The sequence below is a fragment of the Diceros bicornis genome, chromosome 7 (genome assembly GCF_020826845.1).
Source record: "Diceros bicornis minor isolate mBicDic1 chromosome 7, mDicBic1.mat.cur, whole genome shotgun sequence".
NCBI classification, from domain to species: Eukaryota; Metazoa; Chordata; class Mammalia; order Perissodactyla; family Rhinocerotidae; genus Diceros; species Diceros bicornis.
In genome coordinates this window covers 83,453,165-83,474,997 of record NC_080746.1, presented here as the reverse complement: position 1 = coordinate 83,474,997, position 21,833 = coordinate 83,453,165, and the positions used below count along the sequence as shown (strand labels likewise).

Genomic DNA, 21,833 nt, shown 5'->3' with positions numbered 1-21,833 from the left:
GGTCAGAGCCTGGCTATGGCCCTGGGGATTTGGGCTCCATTTTGAAGTCAGGTTTCAGTCCAGATGTTGAACCAGTGTGCTCTGCTGCCTCTGTGTTGTGCAACAGGCGAAGAGAAGCGGAAAGCAAATAAAGCAGGGCTCCTTAGGCAAGAAATTTCCTCGGGGGTGGGGCGAATGATTTGTTTGCCTTTCTGTTGAGTTCATTTAGAAAATTTCAGCATCTGAAGTCATGATGGGTACAAACTTTGGGGAAAAGGTCCACACTGAGTGGGCTTTTTCAGGGAGGATATTTTGTAGCAGACCTTGAAGAAAATTAGATTAGGCTGTGGGAGAAAAGAGTAGTGTCCCATGTGAGGAGTCTAGTGTAGCGCTCCTTAAAATATCTGGGGTGATGGGCCGGTTTTTTTTTTTTTTAATTTCCCATCCAGTATGGCTCAATATTTTGTAAAGTTCAATAAAGATTAATTTTTAGAAAAATAAAATGGAAAAAAGAAAACACAACATACAAACCCCAAGTTTTTATTATTTGATTTAAGACATAAATGCACTCTGTCAAGTTGCTGTGATGTGAACTTGCGTACTGTCTCCGCTGGTCTTGTTGTGGCCTGTTAACAGTTTGCGACTGGCCCCGCGCTTTGAGCAGCGCTGGTCTCCTGTGGACAGCAGTGGGAAGAAGCGGGCTGTGGTGGCGAGGAGGGCGTGGGGCAGAGGGGTCTGGGGAGGAGGAGCCCGCCGGAGCAGCAGCGTGGGAAGCATGGGAAGAAGAAGCAGGTTGAGGTGGCCAGGGTGGCTGATGGAGAATCTCAACTTCAAGGAGGGAGGAGGGGTTTAAATTTGGCACCGTGAGCAGTGGGGGCCTCTGCCGTTTCTTAAGGAAGGGACTTGGCTCGTCAGTGCTGTGCTGGGTGGTGTTCTTGGATAGTCCAGTGACTCTGGGATATTTGCTGCTGTCTGTAAGCTCTGCGTGTGTCTAAGACTCCTTTGCTGCGTGTCCCTCACTCTTCATGACTTCTGTTTTTCTTCGTTTTCCTCTGTTTTTGTCGTCCAAAGAGTAGAAATAGGCTGCTTTGGCAGTACCCACTCCCGAAATGTTGCCGCTGGGCCTTCTCTGGCCAACACTCCATCTAGAGTGGGTCAGCTGGTTTCCCACACTCCCGCTCCTGCTGACTGACAGTCTCCGGGCAGTTCCATTCAGCTGCATTCGTCTTCAGAAAACTTCTAGTTTTTTGAACAGATACTTGTTTCTGAGCATTCTGAAAGCAAGGTCAAAGATGGTGCTTGGGGAGGGTGTGTTTAGGTGGACAAGGCTGCCGGAAGAGCAGGACCCGTGGGAAGGAGCGTCTGGGGAAGTGTACAGCAGCTGTCTGCGGCAGGCTCCGTGCTCCTGCTCTGGGAGGTGTCTTATTCTCTGCTGTGAGAGGGTGGCACTGCTCTGCTATATTGACCGGTATTTTGGTCCGGTATTCTTTGGACCGTGGTCTTGACCATGGCCAAGAATTTGCCAAAGACCTAAGGCTGACAACCAGCCGGATGTGACGTGTCACAGCCAATGTGTGTGGGGGGGCTTTCCGCGCGACAGGCATGATCTAAGGACTTTAAGTGGTATTACCTCATTTAATTCTCATGGCAGCCTTCTGAGGTGGGTGCCATTGTTCATTATTTTTAGATGAGGAAGCTAAAGCACAGAAGTTGATCAGTTTGTGGAAGATCATACAACTAATGCCTGTTGGAGCTTGGATTTGAACCCAGGCCACATTGCTACCAAGCCAGCTTTTACCCATTATGTCCCACTGAGACTGATAAGCTGTTGCAGTGTGGATGGAGTACTCTGAGTATTGGTCACCTGGCATGGATTAGTCAGCTCTACGAAGGAATAATCGTTTATCCTGAGTGCTGAGAAAGATGGAAAAAAAATGGTGACCTAAGTGTCGAGAAGGAGGAAAAGCAGAGGAAAAGGGTACCCAAGCTCAGCAGTATCTTTGGGGGATCCTGAATAACAACAGGCCATTTACACATCCCTGAAGTCTGCGAGTTTAGTTCAGTAGCCACCATGTTGGTCATGGTGTGAGATGCCTCCTACCCCCGAATACCTACAGTGTGGTGGGCCGTGGACCAGGAGTCAGAAAATCGGTGGAGAACAAGACAGACTAGATCTTTGCCCTTGTAAATATCCCTTTCTGGTGGTAAGACCATTCACACGTGAGGAGGCAGCATGATGTAGGGCAGGGGCTCTCACACTTGTGCGGGCGTCAGAATCACCCAGAGACTTGTCACTGCCCCTGGAGTGTCTGACTGTATGTCTGGGGTGGGACCCAAGAATGTGCATTCCTGTCAGAGCCCCAGGCGGTGCTGGGCCACACTTAGAGAACCCCTGGTTGAGTGGTTGGTGCTGGCATGTGGTAAGTGCTGCATGAGATTAGAAATAAATGAAGAGGTAACAAATAAGATAAATGATAAGAGCTGGAAAGAGGAAATACACTGGATGGTAAGATCGAGTTAACTGGGAGCCACTGTCAGGGGGCTAAGGAAGGATGATCTGAAAGGGGGATGTTTGAGATGGACACAGAAGGTGAGAAGGAGCCTGCTCTGAAAGGAGCTGGGAGGAGCAGTGTTGGCAGCGAGGACGGTGGAAGGGCCTGGAGAGTGTCAAACAGAAAGGAAGCAGGGTGAGCTGGGGGCGGGGAAGGGGCGTGGTCTGGGAGGAGACTGGGGAGGAGCACAGAGACAAGTCAGGTAGGGCCTTGATAGCAAGCGAACAGAGCTCTAAGGAGAGGAAGGGCGCGAACTGTTTCTTATTTTAAGAAGGTTGCTTTGGCTGCTGTGTGCAGGCTGAATTGGAGAGGGGCCCGAGTGGAAGCACGGAGACCAGATTGGAGGCGATTGTCGTGGTCCTGGGGGAGATGGTGATGGCTTGTATGAGGGTGGGGGAGAGACAGGGAGATGAGCTGCAGGAATGCATATGTTTCTCTGTCTGGTGGTTTATCACAACTTCGGGTGCTCAGCGTGGAGGCCCACAGAGCACTTAAATTGTGTTTTATATGTGCTGTTTTAGAAAGGAGAGAAATGCAAAGAGCATTTCAGAAAAATAGCTGTTATCAAAACTTTGTGTTTTTTTTGAGATTTTATTTATTTATTTATTTTCCCCCCAAAGCCCCAGTAGATAGTTGTATGTCATAGCTGCACATCCTTCTAGTTGCTGTATGTGGGACACGGCCTCAGCATGGCCGGAGAATCGGTGCATCGGTGCGCGCCGGGATCCGAACCCGGGCCGCCAGCAGCGGAGCGGGGGCACTTAACCGCTAAGCCACGGGGCCGGCCCCAAAAGTTCTTTGAATGCCTGTGCCTCCGTTCTGCTGCTGTGAACTGTCACCTCTCCAGGACACCTCGTCTCTGAGATCTCTGGTTTAGCTGTCTTAAAGTGGAGTATAATCTGTGTGTGTGTCATTGCTTAATTGTTGGCATGTAGTGACTCAGCTGGTAATTTAAATTAATAGACTGTACATATAAGCACGCTATTGTTCTTCTTAGACCTCGATGGAGCTTTGATTGGCGATTAAGTGATGGTGTATTTGAATTAATTACTGTAGCTGGGAAAACACATTAGGAAAGAAAATAGATAGTTGTGATGTAGGAGTGAGGGGAATACATCCAGTGTTCGAGTGAGCCCAGAATAAATGCTCCTGGACCAGGGAATGAGGCGTAGAGGCAGGTCCTCAGACACGCGGGGCCTGTCTGCCCGCGGCCCCCTGAGGAGGTGCGGTCAGCTGAAGGCCCACCTGCTCTCCAGTGGGGAGGCTGACGATGCTTTCGTCCGGCAGGAGGAAGTCATACTCGTCCCCTCTCCCTGTCCCTCCGGGCCCAGCCCAGTCAGCTCCACCGCAGGCGGCCTCCTTCCACGTGTTTACACACATCCTCCCTAAATCTGTGTTCCTTCTCTTTCCCTGTTTTAAATCTTGCCCAGTTACCTCAGGAAATTCTCTCTTCTTTGTTCTATTCCTGGAGCCAAAATAAGAAAAAAAGAAAAATACTGGTCGTGCTTAATATTCATGAGATTCATACTGTGATAAAACCTATTGACGAACCGTCTAATTCCCCGATCCCGTGACTGCTGCATTGACGGGATCCCTGGCAGCGTGAGCTAGTGTAGCGTTTTATCTCCTCAAAACTGTTCCTTCAGCTTCTTCCCTCGTCTTCCTCATCGTGCCCGCTCCCCGCCTTCCCTTCCTGTTGCTGTTTCTCAAATTGAGTTACTTCTAAACTTCTTTTCTCAGCCGTGTCCTTGTCTCTCCGGGCCCGCTCTCTGGGCGCCGCGTCCGCTCCTGCCAGGTTAGTTGTCTGGGTTGCCGTCTCCCGCAGCTTCACCCGCCCCTGACCTTCCCCTCAGTTCTGGGCCCGAGTTCACAGCCGCCTGCTGCGTCACACACGTGACCCGGCAGACCCAGCGCCCTTGCCCTCCTGTTGCATCTCCCGTGACGGCGGCATCCCTCTCCCAGCTCCGGGGACAAAAATCTGCCATGTCGTCTTCAAGGTTCCCCTTTGTCTCTTCCCCTTTGTCTCTGATCACTGAGTTCTGCTGGTTCTGCCTGTGAGAGGACGCTTGTCTTGCTTTTCCTCCCTGTCCCTGTGCTGCTGTGTTGGTTCCAGATCTCACATCCCTCACAAGTTGATTTCTCCACCTCAGCCTTCTTGCCTACAGTCACTCTTTTGTCGGACCACCAACACGTGTTTGTGTGCCTGTTGGCTTAGGTACGCCAGGCGCATAGGGAGTGCTCACAAAATACTAGGATAGTCCAGCTTATTCCAAAAAGAATTCAAGATGCTTACAAAAAATGCATGAGATAAAAGACAAAATAAGTGGATGAGAAGACCGAGACTGCCCCCTACCCCCAAATTAGAACAAGAAAAGATCGGTTGAAGACAGGAGTCACCGAAGCTACCCACCTAATGTAAAAATGAAAGGGGGCTACAGTTTTGGCTCAGAGAATCACGGTAGCCGATAGGAAGAGGGAGCGAGAACCCACTCTGTGATTCCACGTTGTCTATTAGATAGGAAAGACATGTGCAGGAGAAACACAGCTGTTCTGGACTTGAGGTCAGAGAGAGCTTTTTCCCAAGGGCTCTGATAAAGGGAATACTGTGTCGCTCCATGAGTCATAACCTCATCGCATTCTTCCAATATCCATGGCGATCAGTGTCATGGAGCTGCTGCTTGTCCCATCACTCAGTGGGGGCCGGGTAGCGGAGCGCGAGCATGCAGTTCGTAAAGGCAGCTATAACGGTATTGAGAATGTAAAGATTGTGCCTGTCCGCCAGAAGTTCTTTCTAAAGCAGCCTTCATGTTCCTTAAAAAATCTTCCATAGCTTCTTGTTCCTGCCCTCAAACTCCTTATCATATGGACATTTGCTGTCCTCTGTCATCTGAGCCTGTGCTCTCTCTTCCCCCTGACCTCTGGACTTCATGTCCCCGCCAAGCCAGTCTGCGTGCTGGTACCCGAAGGACAGGCTCTGTCTTTTTTTTTTTTTTTTTTTGGCAGGAAGATCAGCCCTGAGCTAACATCCATGCTAATCCTCCTCTTTTTGCTAAGATCAGCCCTGAGCTAACATCCATGCTAATCCTCCTCTTTTTGCTGAGGAAGATTGGCCCTGAGCTAACATCTGTGCCCATCTTCCTCTACTTTATATGGGACACCACCACAGCACTGCCTGACAAGTGGTGCGCCGGTGCGCGCCGGGATCCGAACCCGGGCCGCCAGCAGCGGAGCGCCCGCACTTAACCGCTAAGCCACGGGGCCGGCCCCCAAGACAGGCTGGGTCTTGCCTGCAGGCTCTTCCTTCAGCCTCGGAGGTCCGCCCCTCTCTTCCTTTTACCTGGCTTTTTTCCTTTTAAGATCAGAGGGAATGTTTTATTCACCATGCCAACAAAAATTTGTTGAACAACCACCACAAGAGCTATGACTTCTTTAGGTAAAATTGAACATAACACCATCAATGCATCATCACCTTTTAAAAGTACCCAGAATTCCATTTTAGAAACTGTGCCTCATTTTAAGCTTATTCCTTCTTCAAGGACCGGTATTCTTAATAAGTAAGAAGAGATTTTGCGTACATTTCCTGGGTTAAGTACAGGTGGTACTGGTTTGTTCCCATGTTTTGGTTGGAGCATTTGTTCATTAGTTGAGCTCCAGTGCCGGGCTCAGCCAGCTCTTACTGATCACTGTGGAGTCCGGCACCATTTAACACATTGTTTCTGGGGAAGCTGTTTTCCCAAATTCCAGAGCATATTGCTGCAACGTTACTGCCACACCTGTGCTCCAGTTGAGGGTAGCAGAAAGAACCCTGGACTGTGATTTATCTTTTTGATTTTGATCTTGGTTCTTTGATTAATTAATTCTGTAACCCCTTTGGGTCTCAGTTGCCTCATTATTGAAATGAGATGGTTAGATTTGGTGGTGATTGGTGATGATGGTAATAGTAGGCATAATAATAGCTGACTTTGCTTGAGTGTTTGCTGTGGGCTGGGCCCCGTGCTGGGCGCTGCTCAGAGGTCCCACCATCTCATCCTTACAGTGATGTTCTGAAGTCAGACGTGTTATCCCCGCTTACGCGTGGAGAGACGAGGCACAGAGAGAAGAAGGGACTTGCCCAGGGTTATGCACCTGGTGAGCCAGCAGAGCTGCCTTCAGACGCAGGGAGCTTGGCCTGGCTTCTGGGAGGAGCTTTTACCACTTAGCTTTCTAGTCCAGTGGTTCTGTGAGCTGCTCTTTACAGGACAAAGCTTGTATTTTGAAATTTTGAGGAAGAAAAATTAGTTTTACTGAAGTTCAATTTTACATCATTCTTCCCAAGCTATTTTTAAATCCAGGAACTTGTATTTAAATGAAAGCCTTGCTTGCTTTCTTGCTTTTCCCGAAGTATCTTTGCATGTAAAGTTATTATTTGGTTATATCGATAGACTGTGGGAGAAAATCTGTCATTAATGCTCTTTGCTGTCCATCAGAAGTGCTGTGTTCTTGACAGTCTGTGCCAGAAGCGGATCAGGTGTCATCTATAAAAATGAGGATATTTTTGTGATTTTTTTTTTTTTTTTGTGAGGAAGATTAGCTCTGAGGTAACATCTGTCACCGGTCCTCTGCTTTTTGCTGAGGAAGACTGGCCCTGGGCTAACATCCGTGCGCATCTTCCTCCACTTTATATGGGATGCTGCCACAGCATGGCTTGACAAGCGGTGTGTCAGTGCACGCCCAGGATCCGAACCTGCGAACCCCGGGCCTCTGCTGCAGATCATGCGCACTTAACTGCTACACCACCAGGCTGGGCCCAAAATGAGGATATTTTATATGCTCCTCCTTTCTTTCCTCTTGCAGCCAGGCCTTTGACTTCCTTTAAATGGCTGGGAAATTAAGCCTTTTTTAAAATTTCTTTTTTTGGAAATGCTAAGTAAGTACTTGCTACCATGACTGTTAAAGCATTTAGTGCAGTATCTGGCATGTCATTCATTCAGCTGTGGCCACACATTGTGCCAGAGGCTTGAGATACAGCAGTGAGGAAAACACACCCTCGCCTTGATGGAGTATGGGGGGGCGGGACAGGGAGCAGGAAATTGACCAAAGCGATATTTACAAACTCTACAGATGCTCAGTAAGTTGTTTATCATATTATTATCGTTATAATATTACACAGATGAGGAATTAGCCTTTTAGTCAAGCCCTCCCCAAGGCAGTCCAAACCAATATTTCTATTTCTTCCCATCAGAACTCATCCAACATCATTCAGTTGAACCTTCTGCAGTTAGTGGGATTGTCCTTTAATTTATCACAATTTATCACCCAAAAGACCATACCTTTGAGAGTGAGAAGGAGCACCATTAGTAATCATGCTGAGACAGTAGACGTAAACTGGGTTTGTGTCCCAGGCAGACTGGGGTGTGGCGTCACTCTCCTTGTTGGTATCTGGATTGATCTTCTAATCTTACATTCTTTACTTATGGTTGAGCTCTTTATGGAATGTGAGAGTGTGTGTGTGTGTGTGTGTGTGTGTGTGTGTGTGTGAATGAATGAATCGGAAGTGTGTATCTGGTTTCACTGGGGGGTAGGGGAATTAAATATTCTCTTCCTTATAGGAAATTATTTTCTAAGACATTATTTCTTCTCTGCTTAGCAATTTCGTAATAAAACTGCTTCAACAAAACATTGAGTCAATGCAGAGTTAAGGGATTTTCTTAAGCAAGATGAACATCCTAAAGCCAGTAACCCTGAATGTGTTTTGATGTTCCTAGCGTGTGTGCATCTCTCTCTCTCCCCCTCTTTTTTTAATAACCAAATTTCAGGGCGGCCCATTGTTTGCTGTTCAAGGTAAGAAACAAAGGACCAGATGACCCATATTGCTTGCAAAAATTAAAAGGAATTGAAGTGTTTTTTTCCTGGGACTTCTTAGAACTTAAAGACTTGTCACAAGTGGAGCTGTCCATGAGTATTACAAAACCAGATTTGACAATCTTGGCTCCCAAAGATTCAGGACCATCTCAGATTTGATTGCATAGCCTCTTCTCTACTGAATAAATCGTTAGTGACTTGAATGAGTGGTAAGTCATTCCCAAGGGAATATCTTGAATGACTTTATAAACCGTCATTATCAATGTCTGTTGTCTTTCAGTCAACAGAAATGACTGAGTCATCCCAGTTACAATTTTGAGTCATTCCTTTAAGGATGAAATATGTTTTATGAGCCTTGGTAAAAATGGCCGTCGGAGGGAAGGAGGGGGAGAGTGTGGTGTGTGCTTGGGAGAGTATTGCATGCCTCTTGGCCTGAAGGGAAGCAATTGCACCATAAAGCCTGCATTACAGGGGTGGTGAGATCCCCGAGAGCCTGCCTCTGGTTCAGGCCTTGACCGTTGGCAGCTGGCCTTCAGGATATAGACTGCCTCATCGTTTAGAACTTTCCTCTTGCCCAACATGAGGTCAGTGCCTCAGTGTCCTGGAAACTGGAGGCCCTCCTGCTGGGGCTGATTCCTGGGTGCACAAACAGTGCTTACTGGGGGGTCCTTTTGGATTTGGGGCATTAGAAGGGATTTTTTGGAGTGTAGTTTTTTTGGTCTTTGTTTGTTTTTAACCTTTAAATCATTACATTGTCTAAAGATGGTTTTGTCAGGTTATTTATAAACATTTTATACACAGTAAGTGAAAAAGGTCATGATGTTATTTATCATATACTTCTAAAAACCCCAGTAGAGCCCAGGGTAGCCTATTTAGCTGATTCAGCTTTTATTGCCAGTTCTGTTGAAACAGTTGAAAAGTAGTAGTGTAATAAAATCTTCTAAATGTGTGTGTATGTGTCTCGCTCTCTTCTCTTTTTTTTTTTTTTGTGAGACCTAGCCCTGAGCTAACATCCAGCGCCAATCCTCCCCTTTTTTCTTGAGGAAGAGTGGCCCTGAGCTAACATCTGTGCCCATCTTCCTCCACTTTATATGGGACGCCGCCACAGCATGGCTTACCAAGTGGCGTGTCAGTGCGTGCCCGGGTCCGAACCTGCGAACCCTGGGCTGCCAAAGCAGAGCGTGCGCACTTAACCGCTTGTGCCACTGGGCCGCGCTCCCCCCCCCAGACAAATTTCAGGGTAGCCCATTGTGGCATTCTCTCGTACTGTTACTGTCCGTTTGAGAGAGCCGACGTCTCTACAATAGGAAAGTGCCGGGGTGTGCACAGAGGTGAAGGAAGACTTTAAAGGTTACCACATCCACTGGGCCAACCTGTCGTGCTGGGAAAGCAGCTGTAGTTTTGACTCTATTTGGAAGGAGGATAAGAAAGATTTGGCTTGGATAGCCAATTCCTTGAGCTCATGGTTCTGACTATATTTCACAGACAAGATATGTGTTTGAACTTGAGACGACGTGATATGCAAACTTGAGACTTTGCAGTTGGGAAGCCAGAAGCACACAAATGCTGAAACAAAGCTTCCGGAGACAATACTTAGCTTCTACACTGGATGCGTTCTGATACTATTCTGTTCTTTCCTATTTCATTTAAAGAAAAAACTTGGCTATGACCCATTGAAATGATTTCACAACCCGTTAATTGGTTGTGAGCTAAAGTTTAAAAAATACACGTCTAAACAGAAGTTTTTGTGGGTGTGCATGTTTGAAGGCAAGGACCATGAAGTCATGTTTTCCTATCAATGGTGTTAATAAGTGTAGCCATAATAAAACATAAACCGTTTAGTTAATTAGAATATTTACCATAATAAATGCCGTTGGGTTGATTTCTTTATGAATAGTGCATTTTGTCTGCTAGGATGAAGTAACTGAGTGTTTCCAATTGGCCCAGATGCCACCCATCACAATGCATCTAGTTGATGTTAAATGGACTATTGAAATAGCATTTTGTCTGTGTGTCTTGGCTGGTAATGAGCACTGTTTTGTCATCGTTAGGGTTACCAGAACAGCTGTTGACACCCAAAGAATGCCTGAGAACACCCGTTAAGTAGCAAGAAAACAAGGAATATTATAGTTTAATCCCTGTCTGTTCCATGTCATGCCAGATGCTAGGGTCCTTGATCAAACTATGGAAAGGAAAGTAATGTTCTTTTTGTCTTCGGTATTCATTTCTCTTTGCCATTTAGTAAACATGGCTCCAGATTTAGAGCATTTTATATTTTTCTGTTTAGAACACATCTCACACTTGGAAACAGACTATTTAAAAAGACAAAAAACAAAAAAGCCCTGAAAACGGTAGGAACTTGTTTGAATATTATAAAATATTGAGTTAGCCTAACTAGTTTTATTTTTTAAAGTTACCATTTTAAGGATATGTAATTTAAGCCGCACATGCCTTTTGTTGTGACATGATGTTTACACGGTGGTGTTTTGTTGTCTCTTCTAACTTGACGGGTTAGCATCTCCTTGAAGAACACACCCTTAAATGTCTCCTAGGCTGTATTGCTTCATCGAGAGCATAAACAATTACAGCATAAAATGTTACCTTTGGAAATGAAGTCATGCGTCTTTTGTAATTGCTGCACCCTTGTAATTCTGAAGTGGGTATGTTTAAGTCTGTTCTCATTCACACACTTGCTAACACAAGCAAATGTGCCTACACATATAGGAAAAACGTGAAGCTAAGGGTTTCTTATTTTCTACTAATTATGCATGGAATGTGCCAGGAGCAGGAATGCCAAAGTAGGGGTCATAATGATAGATTTGGAAAGGACCTGAGAAGTTAGCACAAAATATTTCACAGTAGAGGAAGCTCGGTTCCAAGGAGCTGGGTTTCTTCTTCCTTAGTTCTTCTTTTGTCTCATCATCGTATGGCTGCCAAATGATCTTTCTACAGCAAACCTGACATGCTTACACTTCCTCTGGCAGCCTTCCATGCTTTTAGAATAAAGCTCTGGTTCCTTGAGGTCACATCCAAGGCCTTTTGGAGTGTCCTTTCTGTTTGTCTTGGTGGCTTCTCTCATCACTTGTAACCATCCTGCTCGTAATGCTCACTTTATCTCTTAGACCACCCTGGTTGTATCTCGTTTGACCATGCTTTCACACATGATACTCCCTCTGCCCGGAAGGCACCCTCTACCCAAACAAGTCATCTGGTTTAGAGGCTTTCATATTTTTTTTCCCTGTGAACCCAATGAGGACCACATTTTACATCATGACCCAATATATATTTATAAAAGCTAAATAATTGTCATGAAACTAATTTTTCTGCATGATGTACTTGGATATTAACTGTTCAGTATATTTTTTTTTAAAAATGCCATTTGCCACCTGCTAAATAGATTTCATGTCCCTCTCTGTGCTAGCAGCTTGTGCAGGAAGGTTGGAAGTGTTTGGGGAATGTTTTTAGTTGCACTAATTAGTGTGTCGGGGGAACAGGGATGCCAAGCCCTCGATAGTGAGCAAGATTGTCTTGAATAATGAAGAATTCTTCTGCTCAACATGCCAGTTGTGTCTCTGCTGAGAAACAGTGCCGACCTAATGAGTGGGACCACAGATGGAAAGAGCAGCTCTCTAATGTGGGATCTGTCCTTTACACCTCAGCACAGAGCCCAGCCTTTGGAAGCCTTTCTCCAGCTCCAGGTTAGGGTGAGCATCTTCCCTGCTGGGCCACACGTGTCACGGTATTTACTTGTTTTATCATTGCTTCGCCGCTGCCTTGGAATGATCCTGGGGTAAACGCTGTGTCTGACTTGTCTTTATGTACGCGCTGCCCAGCACACAGACACAAGCCTGGTAGGTGCTCAACAAAGAGAGAATGAAGAGGCTTGGCCCAGTGTCCTACTGCAAGTGGATAGCAGAGGTTGGAAAAACCAAAAAAAAAAAGAAAAGAAAAAAAACCACGAAAAAGGGTGAAAAAAGGGCAGCACGTTTCCTGACTCTCAAGCCCATGCTGTGCATCACGTTATTTGGATTTGGGTAGTGCTGGGAGAGAGGACTTCTCACCGTAGGATGAATTATTTTTTCCCGTGGGAGACATGTGAGGAGGTAATATATATGCACTCACTTGTAAAAGGGCAACACAGATATTGAGGTTTAATTTGCATATGGTAAAATTCACACTTTTTAATATATAGTGCTGAGAGTTTTGATAAATGTATATAGTTGTATACCTACCATCAAAATGAGGACATAGAATATTTCCATCACTACAAAAAGTTCTCTCGTTTTCCTTTGTAGCCAGCCTCTCTCCCACCCCATCCTTCCCCCTGTTGACCACTACTGACCTGTTTTCTGTCTCTGAAGGTTTGCCTTTTCCAGAATGCCGTACAGTGGAGCCATACAATTTGTAGCCTTTTGAGTCAGGCTTCTTTGACTTGGCATAGGGTGTTTGAGATTCACCCATGCTGTTGCTTGTATCGGTGGTCTGTTCCTTTTTGTTGCTGGATATGATTCTGTTGTATAGGTACACCAGAGTTTCTTTATCCATCCACTAGTTGAAGGATATTGGGTTGTTTCCAGTTTTTGGCAATTACATTATTTATACCTAGCATTGCGAAGTGATGGTCATAAGTGTATGGTTAATTTTATAAGAAACCGCCAAGCTGTTTTCCAAAGTGGTTGCACCATTTTGCATTCCCACCAGCAGTGTGTGAGGGTTCCAGTTGTACTGCATCCTCGTCTGCTCTTGGTGTTGTCAGCTATGGTGTTTTTACATTTTAGTCATTCTAATAGTTGTGTGGTATCTCATGGGGATTTAATTTTCATTTTCCTAAAGACTAACGTTGAACATCTTTTTATGTGCTTTTTGCCATTCGTGTAATCTTCTCTGGTGAAGTGTCTGTTCAGATCTTTTTGCCCGTTTTAAAATTGGGTTTATTTTCTGATTGAGTTTTGAGAGTTCTTTCCGTGTTATAGATACAAATCCTTTATCCTATATGTGTTTTGCAAGTATTTTCTTCCAGTCTGTTTCATGTCTTTTCATTTTCTTAACAGTGACAATAGAGCTTTGAAAGTCTTTAATGGAGAAATTCTAAAAGGCCCTAAAAAAGAGGTTTTAATCCATGAAAGTAGATGATGATAAAATGAATGAAACCTTCTTCTCTGTATCTCCTTAGCAAAAAGGTTTTATTTACATTATTTTTTAAGATTTGAAGCTGGCATTTTCTCTGGCCTTTCTGTGTTGTTGGGAAGGTTACGTACCAGGATGCGCAAGGACCTTAAGTAGATAATGACTTTACAGGGTGTTAACTTTCCTCTGCTATAACTAACATTTGTTGTTAGGTGTCGATGTGGTGGTTGCAGCAGCCATCTAAGGACTGCAAGGCTGCAGAGAAGCACGTTTTGGATTCTTTCTGCTGGGAAGCACTGAGCCTTTGTTCTTCAAACACCAGGGAAGATGCCATATAGCATGGAGCGAACTTATCCTGCTGCCTAAAACTGCGGTAGAAATGTGGCATACGGCATTAGAAGGGTGCCTGTTGTGACGTCTAGTTGGATTCTAGCAGTGCTAAACTTGTAAGGTCAGACAGATATCTCAAGCAGAATCTTACTGAAATAGATGCATACTGTTTTGGCCCCGTTTCTGCAGTGTAAAGAGCAGTTATCTTCACATATATGTGGCTATTCTTATTGCTTTCAGAATACAGTTATGCATTTTAAAGAGGTTAGATTTAGTGGAATGTTACAGCAATGTCTTAAACAGTAATAGCAAGTTAAAAATAGAGTGGACTGTTGGATTTTAATAAAAAAAGAACTGTGAAAGTGTCTTCTGATGTAGAAGCCTGACTGCCCTAGCACAGTGCCTTGCACATATGTGGATAATGGGTACTTTGTGAAGGTTTCTTAGATGAGTGACAAGATACCTCCTTTTCTCTTGAAGAGGAATATCCTTAATTAACCTCTTTTCCTTTTGGCATGGTGGCTCCCAGGAGCAAAGACGTCCGCATCCCATGATGTATGGCCTGCTGAAAATAGCGTTGAGATATATTAGGTACTTATACTTTCATTAAAAGATATTTTCAGGGAAGATTTTTTTTTTCCATTTTGCAAATGAAGAATCTTAGGTGTCAAGAGATAAACATATTCAGAACTGTAGGATTTCGTATTTGTAAAAATATATGCCACACGTAGAAGAAGAATCTGTAGTGACACCCATGAGATATAACAGTGGTTACTTCTGAGTATTGATATTGTGGGTGGTTTTCTCTGCATTTCAATTTTTTAAAAACAATTAACATAGCTTACCTTTGTTATCATAAAAAGGTGGGGAGAAAAAGAGATTACTTGCCCAAAGATATGGGATTGTGTAGAAAAGAAATTAAACTCTTAATAAGCTTTGACTAGGACTTGGTGTTACGTGTGTGTCTATGCTGCCTGTGGGTGAGGGAGACCTTCTCTTCAAATTTGTTCCACCAGAGGCATTTTTCCAATTTAGTTGTATGAACAAAAACAAAAAACTACTGTAGACATCTGTGAATTGGAGGTTGGCCTGAAATTTTTGGTTGATTGCAAAAGACCCTGGAAAAGTCACTGGGATAGTATTAGTTCTTAATCATTATCAGCATGTGTTTGTTGAGTTCAAGACATCGTCGCCATTCTCTCGAGAACGCTGTGTTCTCTAGAACCTGTATGTTGGTTAGTGACTTTTTAAACTGCCTGGTAGTATTTGAGATATAGTGATCAACAATATGGCAGCAGTAGTACAGTTTTATCTAATACAAATAGGAGGGCTTATTCAAATTTAGATAACATTGGGTCAATCACAGTATATTTAAAATTAAATAATTCTGTGGCAGAAGGCCCAGTCCAAGAGGCATGCAATGGCGAAGTCCACAGTGCACACGCCTGGCCCTCAGCAAACAGGTTAGGCTCGCCCAGGGAGCGTTTCACAGGGATTTTAAAAGGTACCTTGTTGAAACATGATGTTCCTCTTTACTCTGTGGATATTTCAGCGTTAGTGAATTTTATGAGGAAAAGAGATGAGAGTTTAACTGGGGAGATTTGGCAGTTTCCATTAAACAATTGCACCCTTTAAATTTTAGTTTTGAAATCAGCGACTGCTGTGTTTGAGTGTCCAGCTTTATTTTCTGGAGAAGTGATGTGCGTTTGTATTTCTGATCTCTGTTGTAAAAACGTGGGGGAGCTGCGCTGTGTGGGTGTCATACGCAGACGAGTGCTCTGTTCCAGTTGGTGTACCTTGAGAGACCTGACCATAAAGAAATGTGTTATGGAAGAAATATATATAGAAAAGACACATTCAGGCATTTTCCCTCCACTAAAAGTTCTAGGTTCTGTCCCCTGCTTTATCCCTAAACTGCTTGAAGGCATCCTGATCTTTTTGAAAATGGCTGTGGTCTTCCCTGGTCCTTCCAAAAATTTCCTACAAGAATGGAATTTTTCTTTTCTTTTTTTTGAAACAGTACTGGACTCTGTCAACAACTGGGCCTCAACTTTTTTTCTTTTAAAATGAAGAATTTGATCTTGAAGGGCTCTTGCAGCTTAAAATCTTCAGCTCTTGGAGTTCTGGAGTTTAGAGTCTAGTTTTGTAGTTAGGAACAACTCCAGGTTCTAGATCTTCTGCACCGTTTAGTGTTGCTCTTGTGTAAAAGTGGTTTCTTTCAGGGAAGGAAGGCCACCAAAGGTGGTGTGGCTCTCAGTCTGCTGGATTGAGACAGCTTCCGGGAACAGCAAAAACAGGGGCAATAAGATGACACTTGTTACTTATTTAGCTTCTTCTATGTGACTTGACGTTTTCTGATCTTCACAGCAGTCTGCAAGGTTTGGTTGTTACTGCCTTCCTTTTTCCAGATGAAGACACTAGGGCTCCGAGAAGATGAACAGCCTGCCCGAGATCACACAGCTAGTGGTAGTGAATCCACAGGTAACGTTGGTCTGTCTGGCTCCCAAGCTGTATACTTCCAACTACGCCAGGCCACCTCCACATAAGGCCATCAGTTCTCTTGAAATTACCCTTCAGAGGCCTTTATGGGTTGTGGCACTCAGACCTTGTACGATTTTTTTTTCCTGTGTTTATTTTCTTTAGGTAGGAACCTACCTAAAGAAAATAAACACATCCACATTTCATCCAGGTAGGAACCTGGGATGGCAAATCACTGGGTTTAATTACAGATGTTGCTGGCAAGATTGTGTTGCTCGTATGAATGTCAAGGCGCTGGTCTGGAGGTGTATCTTCTAGCTGGAAATTTTCTTTCTTTTCTTTTTCCTTGTTTTTTTTTTTCCTTTTCTCTGCTGTAACTAGCGTTTGTTTTTGTCTACAGCTTTCTTTCACTTACATATTTTAATAATTTATGTGGCTTATGAGCCTAATATATTTGTGATTCTTGGCATAGGGCTGCCACTGGTACGTTGTGACAGTTACTCATCACCCCAGCGTCCTTTCCAGCCGTAAGCTGTCTTGCTGTGTTGGTGACGTCAAGTCTGGAATCGGCTCTGAAGGCTGTCTGTAGGTTGTTTATCACCGTTAGCCCTCATTATTTTAAATGAGTACCCACCCACCTTATACTCTGTAACCACAGGCTTCCAGAGCTTCTCTGGAGATAGCATCTTGTAGCAACCCCCTGCTTCCCTCCCCCCCCGTTTTTTTTTTTACGTTATTGACCATGTTTTAGAACTAAAGCCCAGAAAGTATGAGAGAAAATACTTATAAGGAGAGAACCTCCCTGGGCGTGTGAAATCAGGACCGTTTGGAAACGTGTTGCTCCTGAATCTGAAGATTTGAAAGAAAACCTCACCGTGTGTTTAACATATGTGGATTTGTAAACATGGAGTCCCACTAACTGCGTTTATCGCTCACTGCAAAACTGCCTGTTACGTCTTGTTGCTCTGAGGGGTAAAACATGAGGGAATTATATAGGCGTATGCGTTTTTAAAAATTGGAATGCAGAGAATAGTGTAGTGTACATTTTCTCTTAATTATGTGTCTCTTTCTGGCGAGGCAGTTAATCAGTTTTTCTGTTACTGTGCTGCTCACCCGAAGGCAGGTGTGCTAAACTTGGAGGAGGCTGTACGGAGGGCCTCCTTTTGTAAAGTAATAAATCGGGGCTGTCCCTCTTGCTGCTTTTATTGGAATGACTTGAGAGCACCAAAATTGTGTGATATTTTATAGAATCACTGCTTACTCAGATCATTATTTTGCCTTTCAATGTGATTAAAGATTTTGTTGTATTCTTGAGAAGGATTTTGTCTGTTAAGGGTGGATGTGTTTCCAGTGGGAGTGACTCAGTCGTTTTGTGATGGCAAACTAATAGTCTTTAAATTTTGTGTTACGGTAAATTTTCAAAAAACATGCCTTTTCCATAAAATGAACCTCATGTATTTTCATCAGGGAAGATGGGTCCCTCCATGAAAACTACAGAAAAAGGTGAATCCTAGAGGTGTATGATGTCAGGCCAGGAGGGTGCTGTTTCTCCAGTATCTTGCTTGAGTACCTCTCCCCCTCCCCAGGGATAACGATGGCTGACTACAGTAGGATGGGGCCCTGAGTTTAAAAATAATAGTTCCTGTGGCTGGCCCGGTGCAGCGGTTAAGTTTGCGCGTTCTGCTTTGGCGGCCCAGGGTTTGCCGGTTTAGATCCTGGGTGCGGACCTACTCACCGCTCACCAAGCCGTGCTGAGGCGGTGTCCCATATAGAAGAGCTACGACTACAACTAGGATACACAACTATGTACTAGGGCTTTGGGGAGAAAAAAGAAAAAGAAGAAGATTAGCAACTAGCAACAGATGTTAGTGCAGGGCCAATCTTCCTCAAAAAAAAAAAATTCCTTGAGAAGTGTATTAATTTTGTTTTTCTTATAAGTTATCTTTAATAGAATTTGAGTGATTTTCAGTGAGAGAAAATTTTGGAATGCTGGTGAATCTCTATGGTCATAGGATTCATCCTAAGAGGAGTTTCATGCTCTAAGAAATGTATATGAACTTAGTTTCCTGTTTCTAAAGCTATTTATAGTTCTTTTTTTAAGTTGTCGAGCAAAAGTGCTCTTCATGAGATTCATTGATCTTGTGCCAGGGCCCCTCCAGTGTTACCCTTGGTAGGGCTGAGGCCTTGCTTTGTGTCTTCGCTGCCCTGGGGAGAGTAATAGGATAAATGGATACTGAGGAAGGCTCCACGTTTGCAGACAAGATCCTGGGCTCTGGAGTTCATGTTTCCCTTTGCACCACTTGTTGGGTGGCCTTGGGGAGGTTATGTACCTCGGTATGCCTCAGTTTCCCCATTTGTAAAGTGAGAGTTTATGTGCAGTCTTAGCACGTTACCAGTATTCTCTGCGTGGGAGCTGCTACTGCTGTTGCTGTTTTTGCTTCTGCTGTTACTTTCAAGCCAAAAAGTTTTCCAAACCTGCCTTGGGAAGGGCTACTAAGGAGGCATGCAAATTCCGTTTCTAAATTTGAGTGAGAGGGGGAGATGGGGAGGAGGGACTCACCTGCCTTGGTACTGAAGGTGTCACATCTTTTAAAAGAAAATTCCACCTGACCAAATAATGAAAATGACACAGTGTTCTTATTGTTAGCCGATTTGGGTGTTTTGTTGTTAGCTGATTTCTTTTGTACCTCCTTATACCAGTGCGTCTAAACCAGGGATGAGATGGTCACACGTGTGAGTTTTCATGGTGATTTCTAAAAAGGAGAGACCCAAGGGCTCAGCCACAAACTTTAACAGGAGACAAGGGGCAGAGGAACCTGAGTGAGGCCACCAACCCAGTGTGTGCTGGGACTGTCATTGCTGCCTTAGCTGGTCTTTCACGGCGTGGATGTGGAGTGGAGTATGGAGGAGAAAGCCAATTCAAAAGGCAGTTGCCAGGGAAGAAGGAAATGGTGAATAAAGTATGTCTTAGCTGTTTGAACGAGTTAATTGTCAAGTTATATCGTCGAGTGCATTCTCTCCTTTCTGCTGCCTTGTAAGGGAAGAGCTGGAAATGGACCACATACCTGTCGTGTATGCACTTGTCTCCAGGCTGCGTCTGTTCGTGGGCTGAAAATGAACGCCACTGACAGCTTACCTGGAGACTTTTATAGGTTTTGCAGAAAATATAGCTGGAATACAGCTAGGACCTGTTATTGTCCCTGATAGTGGCTTCAGAAGCCACCCTTGCCCAGAGAGCTCTTTTATCAAGGCCTGGGGTCTTCATTTGTTTATTTTGATCAGGGACAATGCTCAGAATACCAGAGTACTCCACTGGGCGGTCCAGCTGGCCCATGCACTGTAGGGAGTTCGAGACATTTTTTTCCAAGGATGCTTAAAAGGGGGAAAACCCAGGACCTGGGTACGTTTCTAAATTATGGGACATAATTTATAATAAAAGATTTAACTTTTCTCTGTTTTCTGAGTGTTGCATATTGAAGCCAAATTATGACTATGCCTATGTTCGTCTTCTGTGCTCATTTTTCTTGCTTCTTTACGGAATGTCAGCACGTAATTATTTTTCTGTTGAATTAAATACTTTAAGTCTAATATCACTTAGTTAACAACCTTCTTAACTTTGTGTTTTCCAGGGATATCAGTATGAACAACATTACTCAATTACCAGAAGATGCGTTTAAGAACTTCCCTTTTCTGGAGGAGCTGTAAGTATTACTCTGAGAGATGTTTTTTTGTCTGGTTTCTTTTTTCCCCTGTTCTCTTTGGAAGCTCTTAGAACAGAGATAGTTTAATGTTTTCTGTTAGGGGACGTTCAATTAGCTTAGTTTCGGGGGCTTGTGCAGAGGAAATCGTGTTTTTTGGGGGGAAACAAACTAGATTGTTATTTTTTTCAGTGAGGAAGATTGGCCCTGAGCTAACGTTTGTTGCCAATCCTCCTCTTTTTGCTTGTGGAAGATTGTCCCTGAGCTAACATCTGTGCCAATCTTCCTCTATTTTGTATGTGAAATGCCGCCACAGCATAGCTTGATGAGCAGTGTGTAGGTCTACACCTGGGATCCGAACCCATGAACCCCAGGCTGCAGAAGTGGAGCATGCAAACTTAACCACTGTGCCACCGGGCCAGCGCCCAAACTTGATTTTTCAAGCAATGTAGTTGCTGAAGTTATTTTTGAAAGCCAAAACTAAAAATGCTACTTCTATAGGACTTTTTTGCTACAATTATTATACCCATGAAAGCTGCAGTGACACAAGTTAATGACAGTGTTATCTGGAAATCACAAGGCTGCTGTGTAATTACCATTGTTGACAGAGGAGCTGCTGTATGGGTAACACAACCATAAAAAATAATAGAAGACATTTTAGGGTCATGGTGCAGTTTATAGACAATATTGTTCAAGGGAGCAGAAAACCAAGTGTGGGTCCCCTTGGACATGTGTGGGTGGCCTTTGTGGACGGGGTGAAGGCGTGGAACATTGGGTCTCTCAGAACACCTTGAACTTTAAGAATGTTTCTGGACTTGTCAGTTGCATCTCACATTTCCAGTGTAACAGTTTATGTTGTGAGAAATTTCTTTCCACCTATTTTGACCTCCATTTTGTTTGCTTAAAATCTGACTTGAATCAGGTTAAATATAGGCTTTTAATGGCCAAGCGAATGGATTATGTAATACGTGGGGGTAAGAAGGTGACAGTTCGATACTAAGAACATTGAGGAGTTACAGCCCTGAAGGAATCTAAATTCGCGGTACCCGGCGTGTCCTGCAGCCCGCTGCTGAGCAGACCCAAGTCCCTGAGTGTCTGCTGTCCCAGGGTACAGGGGGCCCAGGAATCAGGTATAAACCATGCAGGTTGTGCTTCCTGCTTCTGACAAGAGCTTTGGAATAGCAGTGAAGGATTTAATAAAGTTTAGGAGAAATTTTTCTTCCCACACTACTTAGTTGAACACAGTGTTCCCACAGTCAAGTTCAATGGAGATTATTTGCCACTTCCAAGCTTGTGAACTGGGTCAGGTTACTTAACCTCCCTCTGCTCAGTGTCTTTGTCTATGAGGTGCAGATAACCACGGTCCCTCCCTCGTAGTGTTCTCGTGAAGACAGAATGAATTAACAGATGTTAAATGCGTAGGACGGTGCGTGAGACACGGTGAGCGTTATGTAAATGCTAGCTAGTATTTATTTTACTATTTTAAAAGTACGTAAGAAAAAAAAGCAGTAGAATATATATCAAATGTTACGTTTGGGTAAAAGGATTAAATGTATGTTTTATTTTTGCCATTTTTTTTCTTTAGTGAACATTAATTATTTTGTAATAAATGGTTGTGCATTTTTAATTAAAATTTTAAGTAGAGTTAAAAAGGAGTGAATTATGTATTTGAAGCACCCACTCCCCACTCCACCTAATCAAGCTTTAGGATGCTTTACCTATTTTTTTTTTTTTTTTTAATTTCACATATAGTTTTTAGGATTAGTCTCTCTTGGCAGAAGTAATTGTACAATGAAAGGACATTAACAAGTGGTTGTTCAGCTGTTGT

The 21,833-nt window shown here is 43.9% G+C and overlaps 1 protein-coding gene across 3 annotated transcripts in view; it reads left to right on the top strand.

Moving 5' to 3' along the window:
- The window catches only part of LGR4 (leucine rich repeat containing G protein-coupled receptor 4), a 95,673-nt gene that overhangs the window by 30,771 nt on the left and 43,069 nt on the right, over positions 1 to 21,833 (top strand). For all 3 annotated transcript variants that reach the window (XM_058546162.1, XM_058546160.1, XM_058546161.1), the window contains exon 2: positions 19,937 to 20,008. In XM_058546162.1, the coding sequence (XP_058402145.1) occupies positions 19,937 to 20,008 (72 nt within the window). The remainder of the gene's footprint in view (positions 1 to 19,936; positions 20,009 to 21,833) is intronic.